Source organism: Podarcis raffonei, chromosome 3, assembly GCF_027172205.1.
Source record: "Podarcis raffonei isolate rPodRaf1 chromosome 3, rPodRaf1.pri, whole genome shotgun sequence".
Classification (NCBI taxonomy): domain Eukaryota; kingdom Metazoa; phylum Chordata; class Lepidosauria; order Squamata; family Lacertidae; genus Podarcis; species Podarcis raffonei.
This window is the reverse complement of record NC_070604.1, coordinates 42,324,783-42,343,056: the sequence shown is the minus strand read 5'-3', so window position 1 is coordinate 42,343,056 and position 18,274 is coordinate 42,324,783. Positions and strand designations below refer to the sequence as shown.

Sequence of the window (18,274 nt, the reverse complement as noted above, 5' to 3'; positions counted from 1 at the left end):
AAATGTTGCCATTATTAAGAACAAACCCAAATGGCGTACGACAAATCAAAAGACCCCAATAGGGATGTAAAAATAAAGCTTGTGAAACACTAATGACTTGAAATGTGGAAGAAATAGCATCTGTCAAGCTAAACATAAACTTACGGTAGATAATGTTTGGAACTAAACCCCTCAAATTCACAGAGACAGACACAGTGCAGTCTCAGCTACTAGCACTAGCTGTCCCATGCATCAACCACAAGTTACAGGTAGCTGCTTGCAGTTTTAAATATTTTCTACATTTTATTTAAAGCTGCTGCTATTGGTTGGTCAACAAAGGGGCTTGGAACCCCACTATTAACCATCAGCTCCAGGATGCCCCTTTATACTATGGTTACCAGATTTTTTCAATGAATCCGGGGACACTTTTCAACTTCAATGGATTTTGTCAGGCAACTGATTTGTAAATCCAGGGACTGTCCCCAGGAAACGAGGATGTCTGGTAACCTTACTTTACACCTGCCCTTCAGGAGAGGATGTAAATATGTGGTTTTTAGCTGATGTTGGCAGTAGAGTCCTATTAAGCAGTAGCTGCAAGAGCTACCCACTCTTCTCTGCAGAAAAGTGAGGTGGGAAAAATGCTTCCCATCCTAACCAGCTCAGCTTATTTCATACTTTGGAGCTTGGAAGGGGATAAGGAACTCTACCAAGACAATCCATGCCCCACCTGTGCAGTTCAGAATTGGGAGGAATAATTTTCACTGCTGACACTCAGAGCTTTAGCCTTCTTAAATGCATCTATTGCTTGCCACTAAGAAGAAAGCCACAAAGCAATTCAAAACCAAGTAAAACAATTAAAATTATAAAAATTGCATAACTACTGGAGTACAATTAAATTAGTGCTGCTAAAAATCCTGGGAAAACAAAAATGTCTTTTGCCCAGGCCCCAAATGATGACAGCTAGTGCTAGGCAGAGAGCATTCCATAAATCACAGTTGTTCATATGTTTACTACGGGCAACAAAGCGGTTGAAAATCTGTATATGGACTATTTGTTTTCTCGAGTAGACTAATAAATGACTTAATAAAACCGTCATCCTTCCTTTTGGCTGGTTGTTGGGCGTGCATAGATCAGTACATACTGGCCATTATTCTCAATGGAAATATCTGGTGTACATCCTATTTGATTCATCTACCCCTCTGTTCCCTTTTGCAGTGAGCCACAAGTTCACGCACCAGAATAATGGATTGTGCTTTATATCTTTGTTCAATCAAGAGATACTTAAGTGTTTGTGAGTTTAAAAGGGACTGTACCTCTTTGCAATACTAGTTGTACATGGAATATCCATCCCCACAGAGTCATCCTCATCATCACTTACTAATCTGAAAGGAACTCTTCCAAACGGACGCATCTGAAAATGGAAATGGAAGTGGAAGTAGAACTCAACTCCATTGCAAAAAATCAAATACAAGAATACACAAATGTTTAAACAGGTCTACCTTGTTAGACTTATTTAATTGCTTCAATGGTTTGCGTTCACTTTCCTGAGGAAAATACTTTTTCTCCCTGAAAAAGAGAGTTGGGCAGTTCTAATTGTACCACAGCACTTGGAAATAAAATAAAAATAATTCCACACAATATTTGGATTTACTTACCCATGGCAAGAACTATGAGTACTGGCAGAAATCTCATTAGAATCAACATTTATTTTCCTATTCAGGAAGTTTCCAGCTTCATTATGAGAGTTTAGAGCTGTAAACATGTAATTTATTAAGAGAAAAAATTAAATATTTTAGTTGTTTAAATACCAAAAGTTGGGTATTTGATTTACAACAAGGAGAACAAAGCAGGCTTTATATACCTTTTAACCACACTGTAGTGATCTTTAAGGAGTTTATTTTCCCAATACAACAAGGATTAGATTGAATACAACTGTGGCACCTGAGTGAATGTCTACGTTATATTGGTCATGACTCCAAACTTAACACAGAAAGATTATTTTCTCCCACCGTCTATTATGTTAACTATATTCAGCTCTGTGTAAATGCTGGGATTTCACAGAAGTGAGTGAGAGGCATTGGTATGAGCACTGTATTTAGTTTCTTGAAAATCTCAAGTTTCTTTCTAGCCCATTGGCTGCAAAAGCAAGCTAGGAAGCATGGAAACACGTACGTCTGGGATCATAATGAAGTGTCCATGGATTCCCCCAGAGAGCTGCAATAATCTGTTGCCTTCCACACCATTTATATCACTTAAGAGAAATCTAAAGGGTTTACTGCACACACCCACTGCCATTCTGATTGGACAGCAACAACCCTTGAACTGGTTGGAAAAGCGAAGGACTGGTGGTGGCTTGACTCTGTCCATGTGCGCATGGATTCAAGTGTGAAAGGTAAGAAATATGGCACACGGGAGGGAGGAAACAGGATATATGGAGATAGGGCAGGAAAGAGGGAAGCCAGGCTCATGGGAGGAGAAGCCTTTTAATTTCAACAAAATGGACCAGATTCAGCTAAATCAACTAAACCAGATTCAGCTAAATCTGCAGGAGACAGCACCCCAAGTTCCAGGAGTGCAAAGGGGCTTTCCCTCCTTTCCTCCCCCCAAGCCCCCTCCCATCGGCTCGGGGGGGAGGGGCTAGCAGAACACTCAGCATGCAGTAGCAGAAGAGGGGAGAACTGCTTGTGCTGATATACGATCACCTTAGTGCAACACTCAATTTCACCCTATAGTCTGCTTCAGACTCACCTGTCAAATTCTCTTTGTCTTCAACCGAAAGTAGCTGCTTTCTTTGTAAACTTAAGTTTCTTACAGCAATTTCCAACATTTCTACTGGAAGTGCTCCAACTTCTGCAGCTTTTTCAAGCAGCTGTTTAGCTTTTTTCAGATTTCCTAATTTAAAAAATACGAAATAATGAACTTTGTGCTAAAACGGGGTGTGTGTGGGTGTGGGTGTGACTTTAAAAAATAAATAACAGTATCCCTTTCCAAGCTGTTAGCATTTTACAACCATTATCCAGGATAGGAGATGTGGTCAGTAACAAAGCTTAGCCATGCCAAATGTTGAGTAAATCTGTATCCACATACCTTGAGAGAGTTCAAATTGCGCGAAAGCCACATGAACAAAAGAAAATTTACTGCAGGTTAGTCTGGCAAGATGAAACTGATCGCGTGCCTCTTCTGGGTCTCCAGTGCTGCAAAGAAACAATGGTTTGAAACAAGTGTTTCAATCATTCACCCTGCCTCACACATGCATGCAAATGTTATTTGTTTACTGGGAAAAGGGTGATGCCACCTAAATTTTGCAGTGCTTACAAATTAGCCCAAAGAAAATTAAATTGTTTTCGACCAGAGGTTAGTATGTGTCACAATACATACTGTACAGCAAACGAGGTAGCCTGCAAATTATCTGTACTCACTCTTTCCAGTCAAAAATCCTATCCTGGATGCACTCTTCCTTGCAGAATTTAGACAGAGGTAGTCCTATACCATAGTCCTTCTTTTACACTGTTTACTGCTGGTATTGGGGGGAAATGCCTTCCACTAGCAAGCTCCACTCCCTCTCAAAATCTCTTAAATGTTACGTAAGTACATGAAGGAAGCCACCTTCCAGGTGTGGTCAAGACACATTTTATTTAATGTTCACAATAAGAAAATCAAATTTTCAATATTACCTTGTCTTCCCAATGCACAAAGAACTGCAATTCCAAAAGATGGGAACCTGATATATTGTCTATTGAACAAATGCTGACTGTGCCTTCATTTCTAGTGGCATTAGATATATATTCATATATTCAGTCCTAAGCATCAAAGCAATTACCGTATTTTTCCATGAATAAGATGACCCCATGTGTAAGACGACTCCTATTTTTTGGAACCCTAAATTAAGAAATCAAAACTTTAAACACCCAAGATCGCCTGAAGTTGTTGAGCTTGTTCACCCAAAAAATCTACCGGTGGTGTGGGGGAATCAGGTGGTGCTTGGCTTCCCTGCCTCCTCCTGGGTGTGGAGCACCACTGCTGAGGCACATAGGCAGACAGGGCAAGGCAGTGGGCAATAGCTAGCAATAGGGAGCGGGAAAAGGAACCACCTTCCTGGCCCCCTGCTTAAGCGGAGACACCAAGGAGGTGATGTGAATGCTGGAGCACGGTGTCAACATCAACTACACCACACCACCCTAGGCATCCTACAATAATGGTGTATTTGCCTTAAACAAAAAACATCGTCTTATACACGGAAAAATACGATATGTAATATCAACAACCGACGTATGATTTTTTTCCTTTTAACTTGGGTATCATAGCAATTACAAACAAATATCAAACACTGGGAGTGTATAAAATGTATACAGTAATCTTCAGGGACAGTATCAGGTAAGTATAACCAAAATAAAATGTTTTATGTTGCAAATTCAGGAAATGGGGATATAAAAAAGGCACGTAAGAAGAAAAGACACAAAGAAATCACGACACTTCAACTTAACCAGGTTGTTATAAATGCCAGTGGCGGAGACCAACTATGTTCTTGGATATTGACATAGGTCACAAAATCAAACCAGACGGAAATAAACTTCTGTTCTACATTGAACTCTGGGTACTTCTAATTAAAATGTTAACTTTTCCACTGATACACTATCCCATGCCTTTCTGTGCCATATCAGCTCCAGCAATATCTCCCCAAATCCTTGCAATCATGAGTCATACAGTGGTCAATAAATGTCCAACTAGCTCCCTATTGTAAGCAACAGAATCATCTTCCATACAAAGATTAAGGAGTTGTAATTGCACTGAGGGTAAAAGACAAATGTTGAAACTTTCTGTTTGCCAGATATGAATACTTACGCATTCAGTTCTGCAAATCTAACCAAGATGCGAGCATAGCTTTCATTCTGATGGTATTTTTCTGCAGACAATGATGCAACTGCTTGCCTGTAACAACCAATCAGTCTATTTAACAAGCTGATGTCAGCCTGAGGAGTGCACTTGGCCTCCAGTTTAAGCAAATGATTTAACCAATCTTCAGGATTATTTGCAGTCATCATAATCTGATTAACAGTTCCAGAGTTATCTAAAAAAAAACCCAAGAGAAAAGCATTGTTAAGATTTTTGTTATAAAGAACAAAATGCAGTCTAAAGGAACCATTAAAACAACACACGTTTTAGTTTCTTTTGGTTCCAACATTTTGATTCATCACTCTAGAAATGGCCAAGCTACTACCTTCTGACCTAGAATGGGCAAACCTACCTTTTGTTTTGAAGGGCACTGCAGCAAGCAACAAACAACAACAGAAATGATACAACACCCAAATGTCAGTTGTGTTCCACTTGCCAAAAGTGTTCTTATTTTCCACATGCCATGGCACAAGCCATCTAGTGGTGTGGACTTGAAGTGGCATCACAGAACTGGGTTGCAAGAAGGATTTAAGAGGGGTGCTAGCAAATCAAATGAAAAACAATTATCCAAGTCTTAAAAAGCACCAAGCTTCTCTGCAAATAAGATCACTAGAGCCACAAAAATTCTGATAAAAAAATCTCAGCAAAACAGAACAATGGAAACCCTTTTGAAGTTTGAACAGAAGGGGAAAGACTCTTAAAATTGGAGCATTTTTCCCACATCAGAAAAAGAAGTGTATTCAAAGTGCTGAGGGATCCACTTTGAATTCAAACTGTTTCCTCAGGAAAGAAATAAAAATGCTCCTTTTAAAAAAAGAAGCTCCCCATGCCCCCCCCAAGTCCCTTGTGAAGCAACTAGCTAATTGTTAAGAGTTTAGGAAGCAACTTGCAGAAAGTGAGTTCTAAGTTGTGTGATCAGCGCTCCCCAAACAGCAATCACAGAGCTTCCATAGTGGTTTGTGCAGCATTTCAGAAACATCTGGTTGTCAGACACTTTGGAAGAGCTGCATAAAGGGCTTTGAAAGCACTACCAATCAGCAGTCACAAAATACTACATACCTGTTGTATCCACTGATGCCTTGGTGATGTTAAGCTCAGCTGTAGTATTGTCATCATTTTTATATTTGCTTTTCAGGTCTTGAACCCTACTCATAATAGAAGCAACAAACATACCATTTTCACTTAAATCTTCTTCCTGCATTTCTAGAAAAAGAAAAGTCAGTGTTGAATACAAAAGGTAACAAATGTTACAGATATGTAACTGGAGACTATGGGGGTGTGTGAAACAAATTCCTTCGTTGCTAATGTTTTGGTCCAATTACTAAACATGTCTTAATCCTATACCTAATGCTATTTATATTGTTATAGGGTCTTCTTACAACCAAACAGCATATAATTTTTGTTAAATAAATAATTTGTTTAATTATTTCAATGAAAGAGTAATACAGTAAATACACAATTTGTGCAAGTGCTATGTTCTGGGATTACGCCTAAAGACAAAATTGTATATAAGTCAAAACACATTGGGTTCAACGATGCCCCTCTTCTCTTCCCACCTCTCTTATCCCCCAACCTTATACTGTATACAATATTAAGTCTCACATCAAATATAACTGATCTGTAAAATGGACTTTATGGTCTGAAAATAGAGACAATGTATGTACTTTTATAACGCAAAAAAACTTTAAGTTGGTGTAAAGCAAGCTGGTGTAGATTAAGTCAGTGTAAAGTTACATGAGATCCAAATCCCACTTAGCAGCATATATGCTACTGTTCTACCTAAGACTGGCAGAGGGAAAACAAGTATTTAAACTAGTGTTTTATGCTGGGTTGCCAAGCCACATCAGGTTCAGCTGAGCATGTTACACCCACATATATTTGGCTGGGCTGGGATTGGGAACATAATGCCAAATAAGCCAGAAATCAACTGGATGAGCCAGAGGCCCACTGCATCCCGATGGATCTTGCCATGCCACGCAATTGCTCTCTCAAGCTTCTACCCTAATCATATACATTTAGGAGGGAAATCAAGTGACTCAATAGGACTTACTTTGAAGTAAATGTATTAGATTACGGGGGGGAAACCCATTAAGTAACTTGATGGGCAAGAACAGGTATTTGCCCTTTCCCTAGCTTAAAAAAAAAAGCCAAAATCCTGTATATTCCCACAAAGCCAGTCAAGCAACTCTTCTGAAGACGTGACACAATCACACATACATGTATGTGCCCGTTTGCTGTCAGTAATCTACTTGTGATATAGCAAGATGCAAACAGAGATTGCAACAGCTACAACCTGTTGAAATAGTGAAAGGCCACCCTAGAGAGTTGCCACATTTGTCCCACCCCAATCCACCCTTAAACTATTCCCATCCATATCTCTGGGGTGAAGCAAGTATTATACAACTTCCGTATGTTCAGGTGGAAGACAAGGGAATCACATCTGAAGTAATTTCTGTACAGTACTTCTATTAGCAAACCTTTGCAATGTTTTGCTAAAAATCTTAAATTCTCTTCTTGCCAACAACCCTAGGGATTTGTTTCAATTAAACAAAGCACGGGGTCAAATTCAATGTCATTTGCACAGAAGAACTTCCCCGTCTTCTCTTCGCTTCTCCAGCCTCCTGCACCCTCCCCAAATCTGTTATAGAGGGTACCACAACCCTTTGGAGATATTGGGGTTATGCAGCAGGGCGGATTGTTTCCATTGCACAAATGGAAGTCCATTTCACTCACACAGAAACATCCTTGGATACAACCCAGTGTTTTTTTTCTGGGGGGACACAGGGGTATGCATACCCCTAAACATTTTGTGAATCTAAAGTTTGGCCACATTGAGGGGCAGTATTTCAATATTAGTAGGCAAATGAGAGTACCCCTAAACATTTTTTTAAAAGAAAAAAAGCACTGATACAACCCATAATCATTCAAGCATATTAATCATTTTCTCATTTTTCTCTAGATTGGAAATTCAACAGAATGGAATTGGCTTCTCTCTTCAACAATGGGTTTTCATTCCTGAATGAGCTATCACTACCATCATGGGGTACTTAATCTGACACAAGCACCATGTATCTACAACCCAAAATAGCTCTGGCTCCTCCACCTTTTATTCTCCTATGAAAAACCTTGTGTTTTATTTTCTTGCAAGTATAACTGTCTTTAGACTGCTATGATTGGTATGCTTTCGAGACCTGCCATGATGCTCAACCCACTCTTGACGCTCTCAGCTGGATATCATCTTTTCAATCAATTATCCTGCAGTCCTACGCAGTGAAAACCTACTGCAGCCTGGGATAGCCACCCCCGTTCTTTGTTCCCCTACCCAATAGGTGTCCAAGAATAGCCTGAGAACACCTTGCTTTATCTGCCACTGAGGATGCTCCCTCACCTTCTCAGTGCCTATCAGCAAACCAGGGGTAGGTAACAAGCCTTTCATCTCGACTTCCCTTCCCTTTTCTTTCACTCATTATATCAGTCTCTCCCCCTCGATGAAGGGACGCGGGTGGCGCTGTGGGTAAAAGCCTCAGCGCCTAGGGCTTGCTGATCGAAAGGTCGGCGGTTCGAATCCCCGCAGCGGGGTGCGCTCCTGTTGTTCGGTCCCAGCGCCTGCCAACCTAGCAGTTCGAAAGCACCCCCGGGTGCAAGTAGATAAATAGGGACCGCTTACTAGCGGGAAGGTAAACGGCGTTTCCGTGTGCGGCTCTGGCTCGCCAGAGCAGCGATGTCATGCTGGCCACATGACCCGGAAGTGTCTGCGGACAGCGCTGGCCCCCGGCCTCTTGAGTGAGATGGGCGCACAACCCTAGAGTCTGTCAAGACTGGCCCGTACGGGCAGGGGTACCTTTACCTTTACCCCCTCGATGATTCCCTCTGCTTCAGAGAAAACCTTCACCTCTAGTCTCATTGCAAATGTTTGCTTTACTTAATAAACACTTGCTTCCTCAAGTCTCAGCTCAGTTTCTGGAGCTTCCTGGAAAGCTTACAGGGATGCTGCCTATTTAGATCAAAGTTATTGCCAATTTGTCACAAAGGGAGCCAGTTCTACTAAATGGATTGTGAGTCTGTTGAGGCAGCTCTACTAGATAAGATAGCAGCCTCTTCTCCAGAAGGAATAGAGCAGTAACCTGCAGAACGAAGAGCACCAGATTAATTCCTCAATGACCACTGTAGTAGCGGGAAACTCACAAAATGTGAAACCAGCTTCAGAGAGGTTCAGTAGACCCATGCAGTGTTTCTCCTTACATCGCTGGTTAAGACTACAGTGTTTCAGGGCAAAAGGTTACTTTTCCTACAGAATTAAGTGATATTTTATTGAAACCTGCTCCTATTGTGGGTTTTTAATTGTGAGAAATGAAAGTTTATATAGCATTACCTTTTTGTTTTTGAATTGCTGTTCTCTATACAAATGTAGAACTTGTTCAACAAATGTAAATTGTAAATATTTAAGTTGTTTGTCCTGTTTGCAAACAAAGTACTTTCTATTGGGACCAAAACATCAAATTGTTTCTTCAATTAAACTTTGGTTATCAGGAAACAAAACTTCCAAAGCGCAAGATTTTACAACGAAAGGGTATAAACAGGTTTGGATCAGATTTTAGTGGCAAAGTAGGCCAAGATCTGCTTAGCTCCTTAACATAAGCAAAATAACTGAGTTTCTATAGTATGCCCTGAGGGCAGCTGGGAATCAATTTCATCTGAGGCGTACCTGTAGTATGCCCTGAGGGCAGCTGGGAATCAATTTCATCTGAGGCGTACCTGTGAACTGTGGCAAGACTCATCCTTAAGGGCAGGTGGTATCCGCCTTGCAATTTTATATAAAAAGGAGTGTCAGAGGCACAGCTAGAGGCATTGCTTCATTCACAATATACCTTAACACATCCTCCTTGAAGGTAACTTGTGAAAAACCTAAGAGGAGTGGTCTCTTGGTTTCCACATATTCAGAACTGAATGAAACTTAGCAGTAATATAATAGTAATATATTTTTTCAATTTAAACAGAGGGATTAACAATGAAAATCAGACTGATTGGGATTAAGTATCACTGGAGGCAATAATACCAACAGTACATTTCTATCATTTTGCACCAAGTCCCCCTTATCAGGGATGAACTGCAAATCATTGACAAACATTGTACGCAATCTCATTATGATTTGTTGCTTTAGATTTGTGAATTATGTATACTTCCCTCCTCTTTCTGCTATTCTTTTTTTTTTTTGGCGGGGACAGGGAGAGAAATAATCTAGATGTAAGTACCAAATTTTTCTGTATATAAGACACCCCCAGGTATCAGGCGACCCCTATTTTTTTAACCCAAAATTTAAAATCGATATTTTAAACATCAAACAGTACAACTTTGAGCATTTTCAGGGGAGGTCGCCCAAATTTTAGGCTGCCATATTTCAAGAGTCTGCGCCCAAACCTGAGCCTATATCGCCTGCACCCGAGCCTGGACCACCCACGCCAGAGCCCAAACCCAGGGCCGTCCACACCAGAGCCAGAGCACAAACCCCTGTGCATTCACCATCTGTGTATACGACCCAAAAAATTTGACTAAAATTGCAAAGGAATTGCAATCACAAACCAAACAGACCAAAAAGCAATAAAGTAAAATGGGCCTGTCAAGCAAAATGTTCAACCAGAACTGTAACCCACCAAGCTAAATGGAGCCCATTAAGTCTGTATGGCAGCCTGGCAGGTTTCACATCAGAGGTTGGAGGCTTAACTGAGATGCTAGTGGACTGCTTTTATCATGTTGTGTCACAAACTAGAATGACTATCATAAGATGTGAAGAGTTAGGAGGTGAATGGGAACATTCTCAGAAGATTCAACGGCCAAAGGATGATGATATCAAAGTTTCAACTCTGGGATTTAGCCAAGAAATACTGTTGTTGTAGGCAGCCTCCAGAGTGCAAAAGAGTTTAACATGTTGGCCAATCAAGGACTATGCTTAATTGTATCCAGGAAGGGAAGGGAATCTAACACATTCAGATAAAGAGCATCTTAACTGCATCTTGAAATGAAACAAATTGGAAATGCCAATAGTAAGTTCAAACATTCATTTTCTAACACAGATGCACACAAACCCGAAGAGCAATAAATCCTACACAATCTTGGGAGAATGATTTTAAATAATTATTTGAAATTAATCCTAAAGGAGCAAGATTACAGATAGCTAGTTTGAGACTTGCCCTAAATAGGTAAAGATTTCCCACACTGTCACACAAGTAGAAGAGAATTAAGAAACAAACACTGTGTTACACCAACACCAGACTCAGTGCCCCAAGTCTCACTTATGTGGGGGTGAGAGAAATTGCAATTACAATATTACAAAGTTATACAACTTCTCCCACTGGCAATCAAGAATTTTACTTGGTTTATGCCACTGATTAAACCAGATAATTTTTTATTTACCAAACCACTCCCGCACCTTCAAATGATCCCAGTATCTTGAACAAATATAGACTTGCAAGAGTTTGTAAACATGTAACCTCGTAAGCATGTAATTATAAGGTATTAGCCACATTTGCTGCAACAAAAAACAGCAATAAATAATCTTGTAGTATAAGCAGATATATTGTGGCATCGAGCTCCATTGACTAGTGCCCATTTTGACAGGTGTATGAAGTGCTTTCCTCAGTTGGCAAATGAATATTTCCATGGGTAGAGACTAGTAACCAGCTTACTTATATGTAAATGTGAATAGGTTTGGACTGCATAACAGCTATTTGTGAAGTTTTATTACCTATGCTGTAAATTGCCCTGTGAACTTTTGAAGAATGGTGGTGTATAAATTTAATAAATAATACCAGCCACCACAATTAGTTTGGTTTCATCTGTGCAATGCTACTATATTTTAGGATAGCAACACTACTCAACACTACTCAAGCAACATCCTCAAAGTCTGTCAGTTGCATTTAGAGTGGAGCCTCAGATCCTCTGAACTCTGACTATGAAGGCACTTATAATCTCTTCCTTCCTAGACAACATTAAGTCCTGGTTTAAGGAGATGAATTCTTGTTTGATTTAAAAAATGCAGTGGCTCCAATTTGACCAAGAAAGAGTAGTTTATGGAGCTCATATTTTCATTTGGTTGGGGGCAAAGGAGTTTGGTGATAGTGGAGAAATAGGCAAAGTGTTACTCCCTAATTAATTGTGGTTAGGGCTTTTTGTTTGCCCAGGTCTTAGTAATATACCGTATTTTTGGCCCCATAGGACGCACCTAGTTTTTTTTTGGGGGGGGGAATAAAGAAAAAAAATTATTTCCCCCCCAGGTGCGGGGCTGGGGCGGGGGAAGCCCAAGCTTCCCCCGACCCCAGCCCCCAGAACAGGCTGCTATCCACAAGCCGTGGGAGCCACGGCTAGCGGAGCGCTGTGCTAAGCCCGAAGCTTGGGGTGTGCTGAGCTCAGCGCGCCCCAAGCTTCTGGGTGCCGGCAAGGTCTCCGCTAGCTGTGGGAGAGCTGCGTCTCCCACGGCTAGCGGATAGCTTCCTGAAGCCTGGAGAGTGAGAGGGGTCGGTGCGCACCGACCCCCCTCGCTCTCCAGGCTTCAGCGAAAGCCTGCACTCGCCCCATAGGACGCACACACATTTCCCCTTCATTTTTGGAGGGGGGAAAGTGCGTCCTATAGGGCAAAAAATACGGTAATTAGCTTCTATGCTGACACTGCTACTTTGCATACGTTGCTTTGTTGCCAGTATTTTTTATTGCTGGACTATATTGTTAGCAACAACATGCTACTAATGGAAGGATGGGGCATATAAATCCTCTGATACAACATCGCATTTTAGAGATGTGACTTCAAGCTCGATTTTTAATTTCATCCAGGAAGACACGGATGAAAATAAACATCAAGTCCCCCGTCCCCAGCACGGGAATAAGACAAGGAAAAAACCCTATGTTTTATTTATTTAGTAGGGGAAAGGGCTGTAGCTCAGGAGATGAGTAACTAGATAACCTTTAGAAGATACCTCAAGGCAGTCCTGTATAGAGAAGCTTGTTGATGTTTAATGTTTTATTATGTTTTTATATATGTTGGAAGCCACACAAAGTGTGGGGCAAACCAGTAAGATGGGGAGGGTGCAAAAATTATTATTATATTATTATTAAGCACATGCTTTGCATGCAAAAGGTCCCAGGTTCAATCCTCATCATTTCAAGATAAGGAGCTGCAAAAGCCTGCTGTGTGAAACCGTGGAAGACAATACTGAATTAAATGGGTCAGTAGTCTGGCTTAATATAAGGTAGCTTCCTATGTTCTCAGCAGGACCATATTAATGGTAGGTTTGATGAGGCCCTAAGATACTGCAGCTAATGGGGCCCTGTTGTCACTGTTTTTTGGGTTGAATATATGCTAGATGGTAAATTATGGACCTAATAGGTATCTAAAGCCATTTGCACATAACAAAATATGGACTGTACTTTTCCATGTGTAAGACTAGGGTTTTTTTACTAAAAATAATGTTATTAAAATAATTTTATTAAGAAACCTGAAGCCTCTCTACTTGGAATAATAGGGCTGGAATTGCCCCAAAAAGATGTTGGACTGTTTTTGTATGCCACAACTGCAGCAAGAATTTTGCTAGCCAAAAACTGGAAATCACAAGAAATACCAACAGTGGAGGAATGGCAGATGAAGATGTTGGACTTTTTGGAGCTGGCCGACTTGACTAGAAGAATCCGCGATCAGAAAGAGGAGGAACATCAAGAAGAATGGAAGAAATTTAAGGACTATTCAGCTAGATATTCTAATATAACCTAGGTAGAACTTGTATGTACCAAATTGGCCTAGGATTAAAATATGTTGAATTGTATAACATTATGGATTGAAAATATTATGAAAAGGAAGGAAGATAGTAATTTGATTAAGTTAATTTTATTGAAAAGTGGATATTGGAAAACTGCTACAATGTGATCTATTGAAATTCAGTTAGGAGGGATTTGAGGAAGTCACTTAACAATGGAAACTAAATTGGGCCTCTAACAGTTAGGTGTTTATATGTTCGTTTTTATTTTTAATATTGCAATGTCTTTCCTTTTTGTGTGTTTTAAATTTGGAAAATCAATAAAAAAACTGGGGAAACAAAGAGGGGGTAGTCATACACGGGGGCAATCTCGCCCCATTTTCTTAATTCTGGGATGCCAAAAACAGGGGGCGTCTTATACATGGGGGCATGTTACACATGGAAAAATATGGTATTTAGTTGTTGAATTGAAATACAACTAAATATAATTATAATACTTATATATGGTATTATAGTAGTTTTTTCTTCCTTTAATTGGGGGGGGGGGCAAGAGAGTAGGGCCCTAAGCTATAGCTTGTTTAGCTTATACGCAAATCCCGCACTGGTTCCCAGCACTGAGAGCGGCCAGTGGGGAGAAGCCACCAAGGGACCCCCCCTCCCAAGGTCAGCTCTCTTATATTGTATGTGGTCAGCTCACCCAAAGCCCAAGGGATGCTTCCTTGTGTAATATACCCACACGGTCTCTCACTCGTCAGGGGAGAAAAGGCCGGGCGAGCAAGCAGGCAACGGAGGGCAGCCTCCTCACCAACGAGCCAGACACCCGCAAAGGCTAAACTGCCCCCGCCGCCGGACCCGGGGCGGGCGGGTAAGACGAGACTCACCGTTTGTTTTTGATTTTTCCATGCCTCCCAGGACGCTCCACGGAAAGGGGGTGGGGAATAACCGCTTTCCTCAGTTTAAATTCCGTCACCAACAGTAAACTGGCTCCTGATTGGCCGGTTCTGTAAACGCCAAAAAGATGCGCCCAGCTCCCGATTGGCGCGCTGTTTGATTGACGAGCCGGCGGGCCGCTTTCTTTCCCCCTCCACACACTCCGCCCGCCTCCGCAATGTGCCGCCGGCGGCTTCTTATGGGCTTGGGCGGAAGTGGACGCGAAAAGGGTTCGGCGGCCCTCGTGACGGAAAAGCCGAAACGAAGCGAAACCTTGGAACTGGCAGAGCGCGCGCTGCAATGACGCAGAGAAAGCCCCGCCCCTCCCTGCCACCCGAGAGTCATTCCGCGTCAGCCAGTCCGTTCAATCCGACTCTGCGGGATGAGAGCGGCTGTGAGGGGTGACGTCATGGAAGGCGGGAGGCCCCGCCCCTTCTTGGGCACGTGAGGTAACAAAACAGGAGCGCCGCTGAGGCCGGAGGTGGCAGGGAAGCCCAGCTCGACAGTGGCAACTAGTCTCCACGCGCCTTTAATGGCCATAGCGAGACTTGCGTCGTCGACCCCCCCGCCCCGCCACTCTCCGAGCTCTCTAGCTGCTTTCCAGCGCTGCTTAGGAGCAGCCTTGGCTGCCTCCCTTTGCACAAGGAAGATCATTGGTGGGGGTGGGAGACGACGACCCCAAAACTGACCCAAAGAATATGAAACGGACTTGACAGCGCAGTCTATACAGGCCCCAGTGTTTTGACTTTATAAAGGAAATAAATTTGAGGAGGGGGACATCAACAACAGATCTTGGGAGTCCAGCAGGAAATCAAAATTCTCACATTAAGCTCTTAAGCTTCTCTCTCTACTTTATTGTTATTTTTCTTCTAAAAAGGAAAAAGATCAGTCTGGACGTTTAAGGCTGCAGGCCTTAAACTTGAACTCAATGGGAATTACTTCTCTCTCTGTGTGAGAGAGAGTACAAAATGATGTGCCGAAAGCCAATGTGTGCTGTGGTGGAGTGGGTAGTTCGTGGAACCTGTAATATCCAAAAGTGAGGTATTTCGCATGGCAGCTCTAAACAGGTTTGTCTGCAAACAATTCCCATTTACTTCACTGGGGGCTTCCTTTCAAGCAAGTGTACAAATTGTTGAAGTCAGTAAGATCAACTGCATGTGTACATAGGTTGTGCAGTCTTTAAGTAAAGGTGCAGGGGCGTTTGATGATATCAAACAAATAAGAATCATGTCATTAATATAAATACCTAGACAGCATCTTAAAAAGCAGAGACATCACCTGGCCGACAAAGGTCTGTATAGTTAAAGCTATGGTTTTCCTGGTAGTGATGTATGGAAGTGAGAGCTGGACCATAAAGAAGGCTGATTGCCGAAGAATTGATGCTTTTGAATTATGGTGCTGGGGGAGACTCTTGAGAGTCCCATGGACTGCAAGAAGATCAAACCTCTCCATTCTGAAGGAAAGCAGCCCTGAGTGCTCACTGGAAGGACAGAACCTGAAGCTGAGGATCCAATACTTTGGTCACCTCATGAGAAGAGAAGACTCCCTGGAAAAGACCATGACGTTGGGAAAGGTTGAGCGCACAAGGAGAAGGCGACGACAGAGGACGAGATGGTTGGACAGTGTTCTCGAAGCTACTAATGTGAGTTTGACCAAATTGCGGGAGGCAGTGGAAGACAGGAGTGCCTGGCGTGCTCTGGTCCATGGGGTCACGAAGAGTCGGACACGGCTAAACGTCAACAAAAATCAACTAACTATAAATAAAGGTAAAGGGACCCCTGACCGTAGGTCCAGTCGCGGACGACTCTGGGGTTGCAGCGCTCATCTTGCTTTATTGGCCAAGGGAGCTGGTGTACAGTTTCCAGGTTATGTGGCCAGCATGACTAAGCCGCTTGTGGCGAACCAGAGCAGCGCATGGAAACGCCGTTTACCTTCCCACCAGAGTGGTACCTATTTATCTACTTGCACTTTGACGTGCTTTTGAACTGCTAGGTTGGCAGGAGCTGGGACCGAGCAATGGGAGCTCACCCCATTGCGGGGATTCAAACCACTGACTTTCGGATCGGCAAGCCCTAGGCTCAGTGGTTTAGACCACAGTGCCGCCCGCGCCCCATAAATAGCAACTCACTAATTTTTATACCATAATATTTATTTATCTCATGTAATCATACAGTGCTTGATTGTAAAAAACACACACCCAAGAACCCTCAAAGTGGTTTACAAAGAGAGAGAAAATTGTCAGTAAAAACAACTCTTTAAAAAACATTCAAAAATAAATCAGCAGTAAACTATAAACAAATTGAAACATACATTAGTATTTTACAGGCTGGGTAGGCTTTTCTAAACAAAAAAGTTTTTGGCGGGTGCCAAGAAGATGGCAATAGTTCCAGAGTGCAGGTGCTGCCACACTAAAATACTGTTTTTTTACAAATATGGAATGGTGGTTATAATAGTGCTAGTTCTGCAGATCAAAGTGGTCATGTGGCCATATATGGGGTAAGGCAATCTCAGAGGTAAACAGGTCTCAAGTTGTTAAGGGCTTTACACCCATGAAACTTGGCCCAGTGCAGTTTTCTGAGCACAAGCATTATAGGAGATTCCAACTAAACCCGGATAACTTTTGGACAGTAAGAGCTGTTTGACAGTGGAACAGACTCCCATGAACAGCAACGGACTGTACTTCATTGGAGGTTTTTAAGCAGAAGAAAGATAGCCATCTGTCATGGATGATTTAGTTGAGATTTCTGCATTGCAGGGGCTGGACTAGATGGCTGTCTGTGGTCCTTCCTGCTCTATGATTCTGTGATCTCACTGTTTTCAGCAATTGTGCTACAACTTTCTGGACTAACTACAGCTTCTGAATCAAGTGCAAGGGAAGCCCCACATAGAGCACATTGCAGTAATCCAGTCTTGAAGTAGACAACGCATGAACTGCTGTGGCCCAACTTCCCCAGCTGAGGAATGGTTGTATCAATTGCAGTTGGTAAAAGGCAAGTCTAGCCACAGAGGCTACCTGAGCCTCCAGTAACAGAGCTGGAACCAAAAGTGCCCCCAGACTGTGATCCTACTCTTTCAGGCGGAGTGCAACCCTGTCCAGGGTTGGCATGACCAATTTCTTGGACATAGGAAATATTCACTGACAGTGCCTCTGTCTTGCTAGGATTCTAGGTCAGCTTGGTTTTTCTCATTCATCTCACAACTGCATCCATGCACTGCCCCAGGGACTGTATAGCCTCTCCTAATTCAGATGTTAATACACATACCAGTCCAATACATTTTAATGCAGTAAATAAAACACTAACCTATCTTAAAGGGACTTTTGCTAGTTAACTGGGTTTATAATGCACAGCCTAAAACCATTAATGTAAATACTTCCTTAAGGTTCTTAAGAAGCTCTGGTAAACCATATTTTTAATAGATGTGTCTCCAAAGGAAACATTGAAGAATAATTCTGTCAGTATCAAAAAGTTCAATTAACTGAATCATCCAGGTTACTATCCCTATTTCATTGCTGACAGATGACTGTGCTCTTATCACATAATGCTAAAAATTAAATCAAAGCCACTTACTTAGAGGAAGATTAGATGAATATTAATGTGAAAGTCAGGATACAGAATCATTCTTGCAAGCAAGTACACACCTTAAGGTAGCTGACACACCTATTACGGTAGGTGTTGTAACAACAGCACACACCTGCAATGTGTGAGACAGTGAAGTGTTCAACTTGTTAT

General features: G+C 42.0%; 1 protein-coding gene across 3 annotated transcripts in view; it reads right to left on the bottom strand.

Moving 5' to 3' along the window:
* The window catches only part of TTK (TTK protein kinase), a 31,700-nt gene extending 17,002 nt beyond the window's left edge, over positions 1 to 14,698 (bottom strand). Inside the window, exons 1-8 of one of the 3 annotated variants that reach the window (XM_053381338.1) lie at positions 14,495 to 14,698; positions 5,932 to 6,075; positions 4,822 to 5,047; positions 3,067 to 3,173; positions 2,728 to 2,871; positions 1,635 to 1,731; positions 1,479 to 1,545; positions 1,293 to 1,390 (exon numbers count right to left, since the gene is read on the bottom strand). In XM_053381338.1, the coding sequence (XP_053237313.1) occupies positions 1,293 to 1,390; positions 1,479 to 1,545; positions 1,635 to 1,731; positions 2,728 to 2,871; positions 3,067 to 3,173; positions 4,822 to 5,047; positions 5,932 to 6,075; positions 14,495 to 14,516 (905 nt within the window). In that variant the 5' untranslated portion in view covers positions 14,517 to 14,698. Of the gene's footprint in view, positions 1 to 1,292; positions 1,391 to 1,478; positions 1,546 to 1,634; positions 1,732 to 2,727; positions 2,872 to 3,066; positions 3,174 to 4,821; positions 5,048 to 5,931; positions 6,076 to 14,310; positions 14,445 to 14,494 lie in introns of those variants that run through there. The other 2 variants (XM_053381340.1, XM_053381339.1) reach the window with 2 other exon arrangements.
* Between the last annotated feature and the right edge of the window lie 3,576 nt (positions 14,699 to 18,274).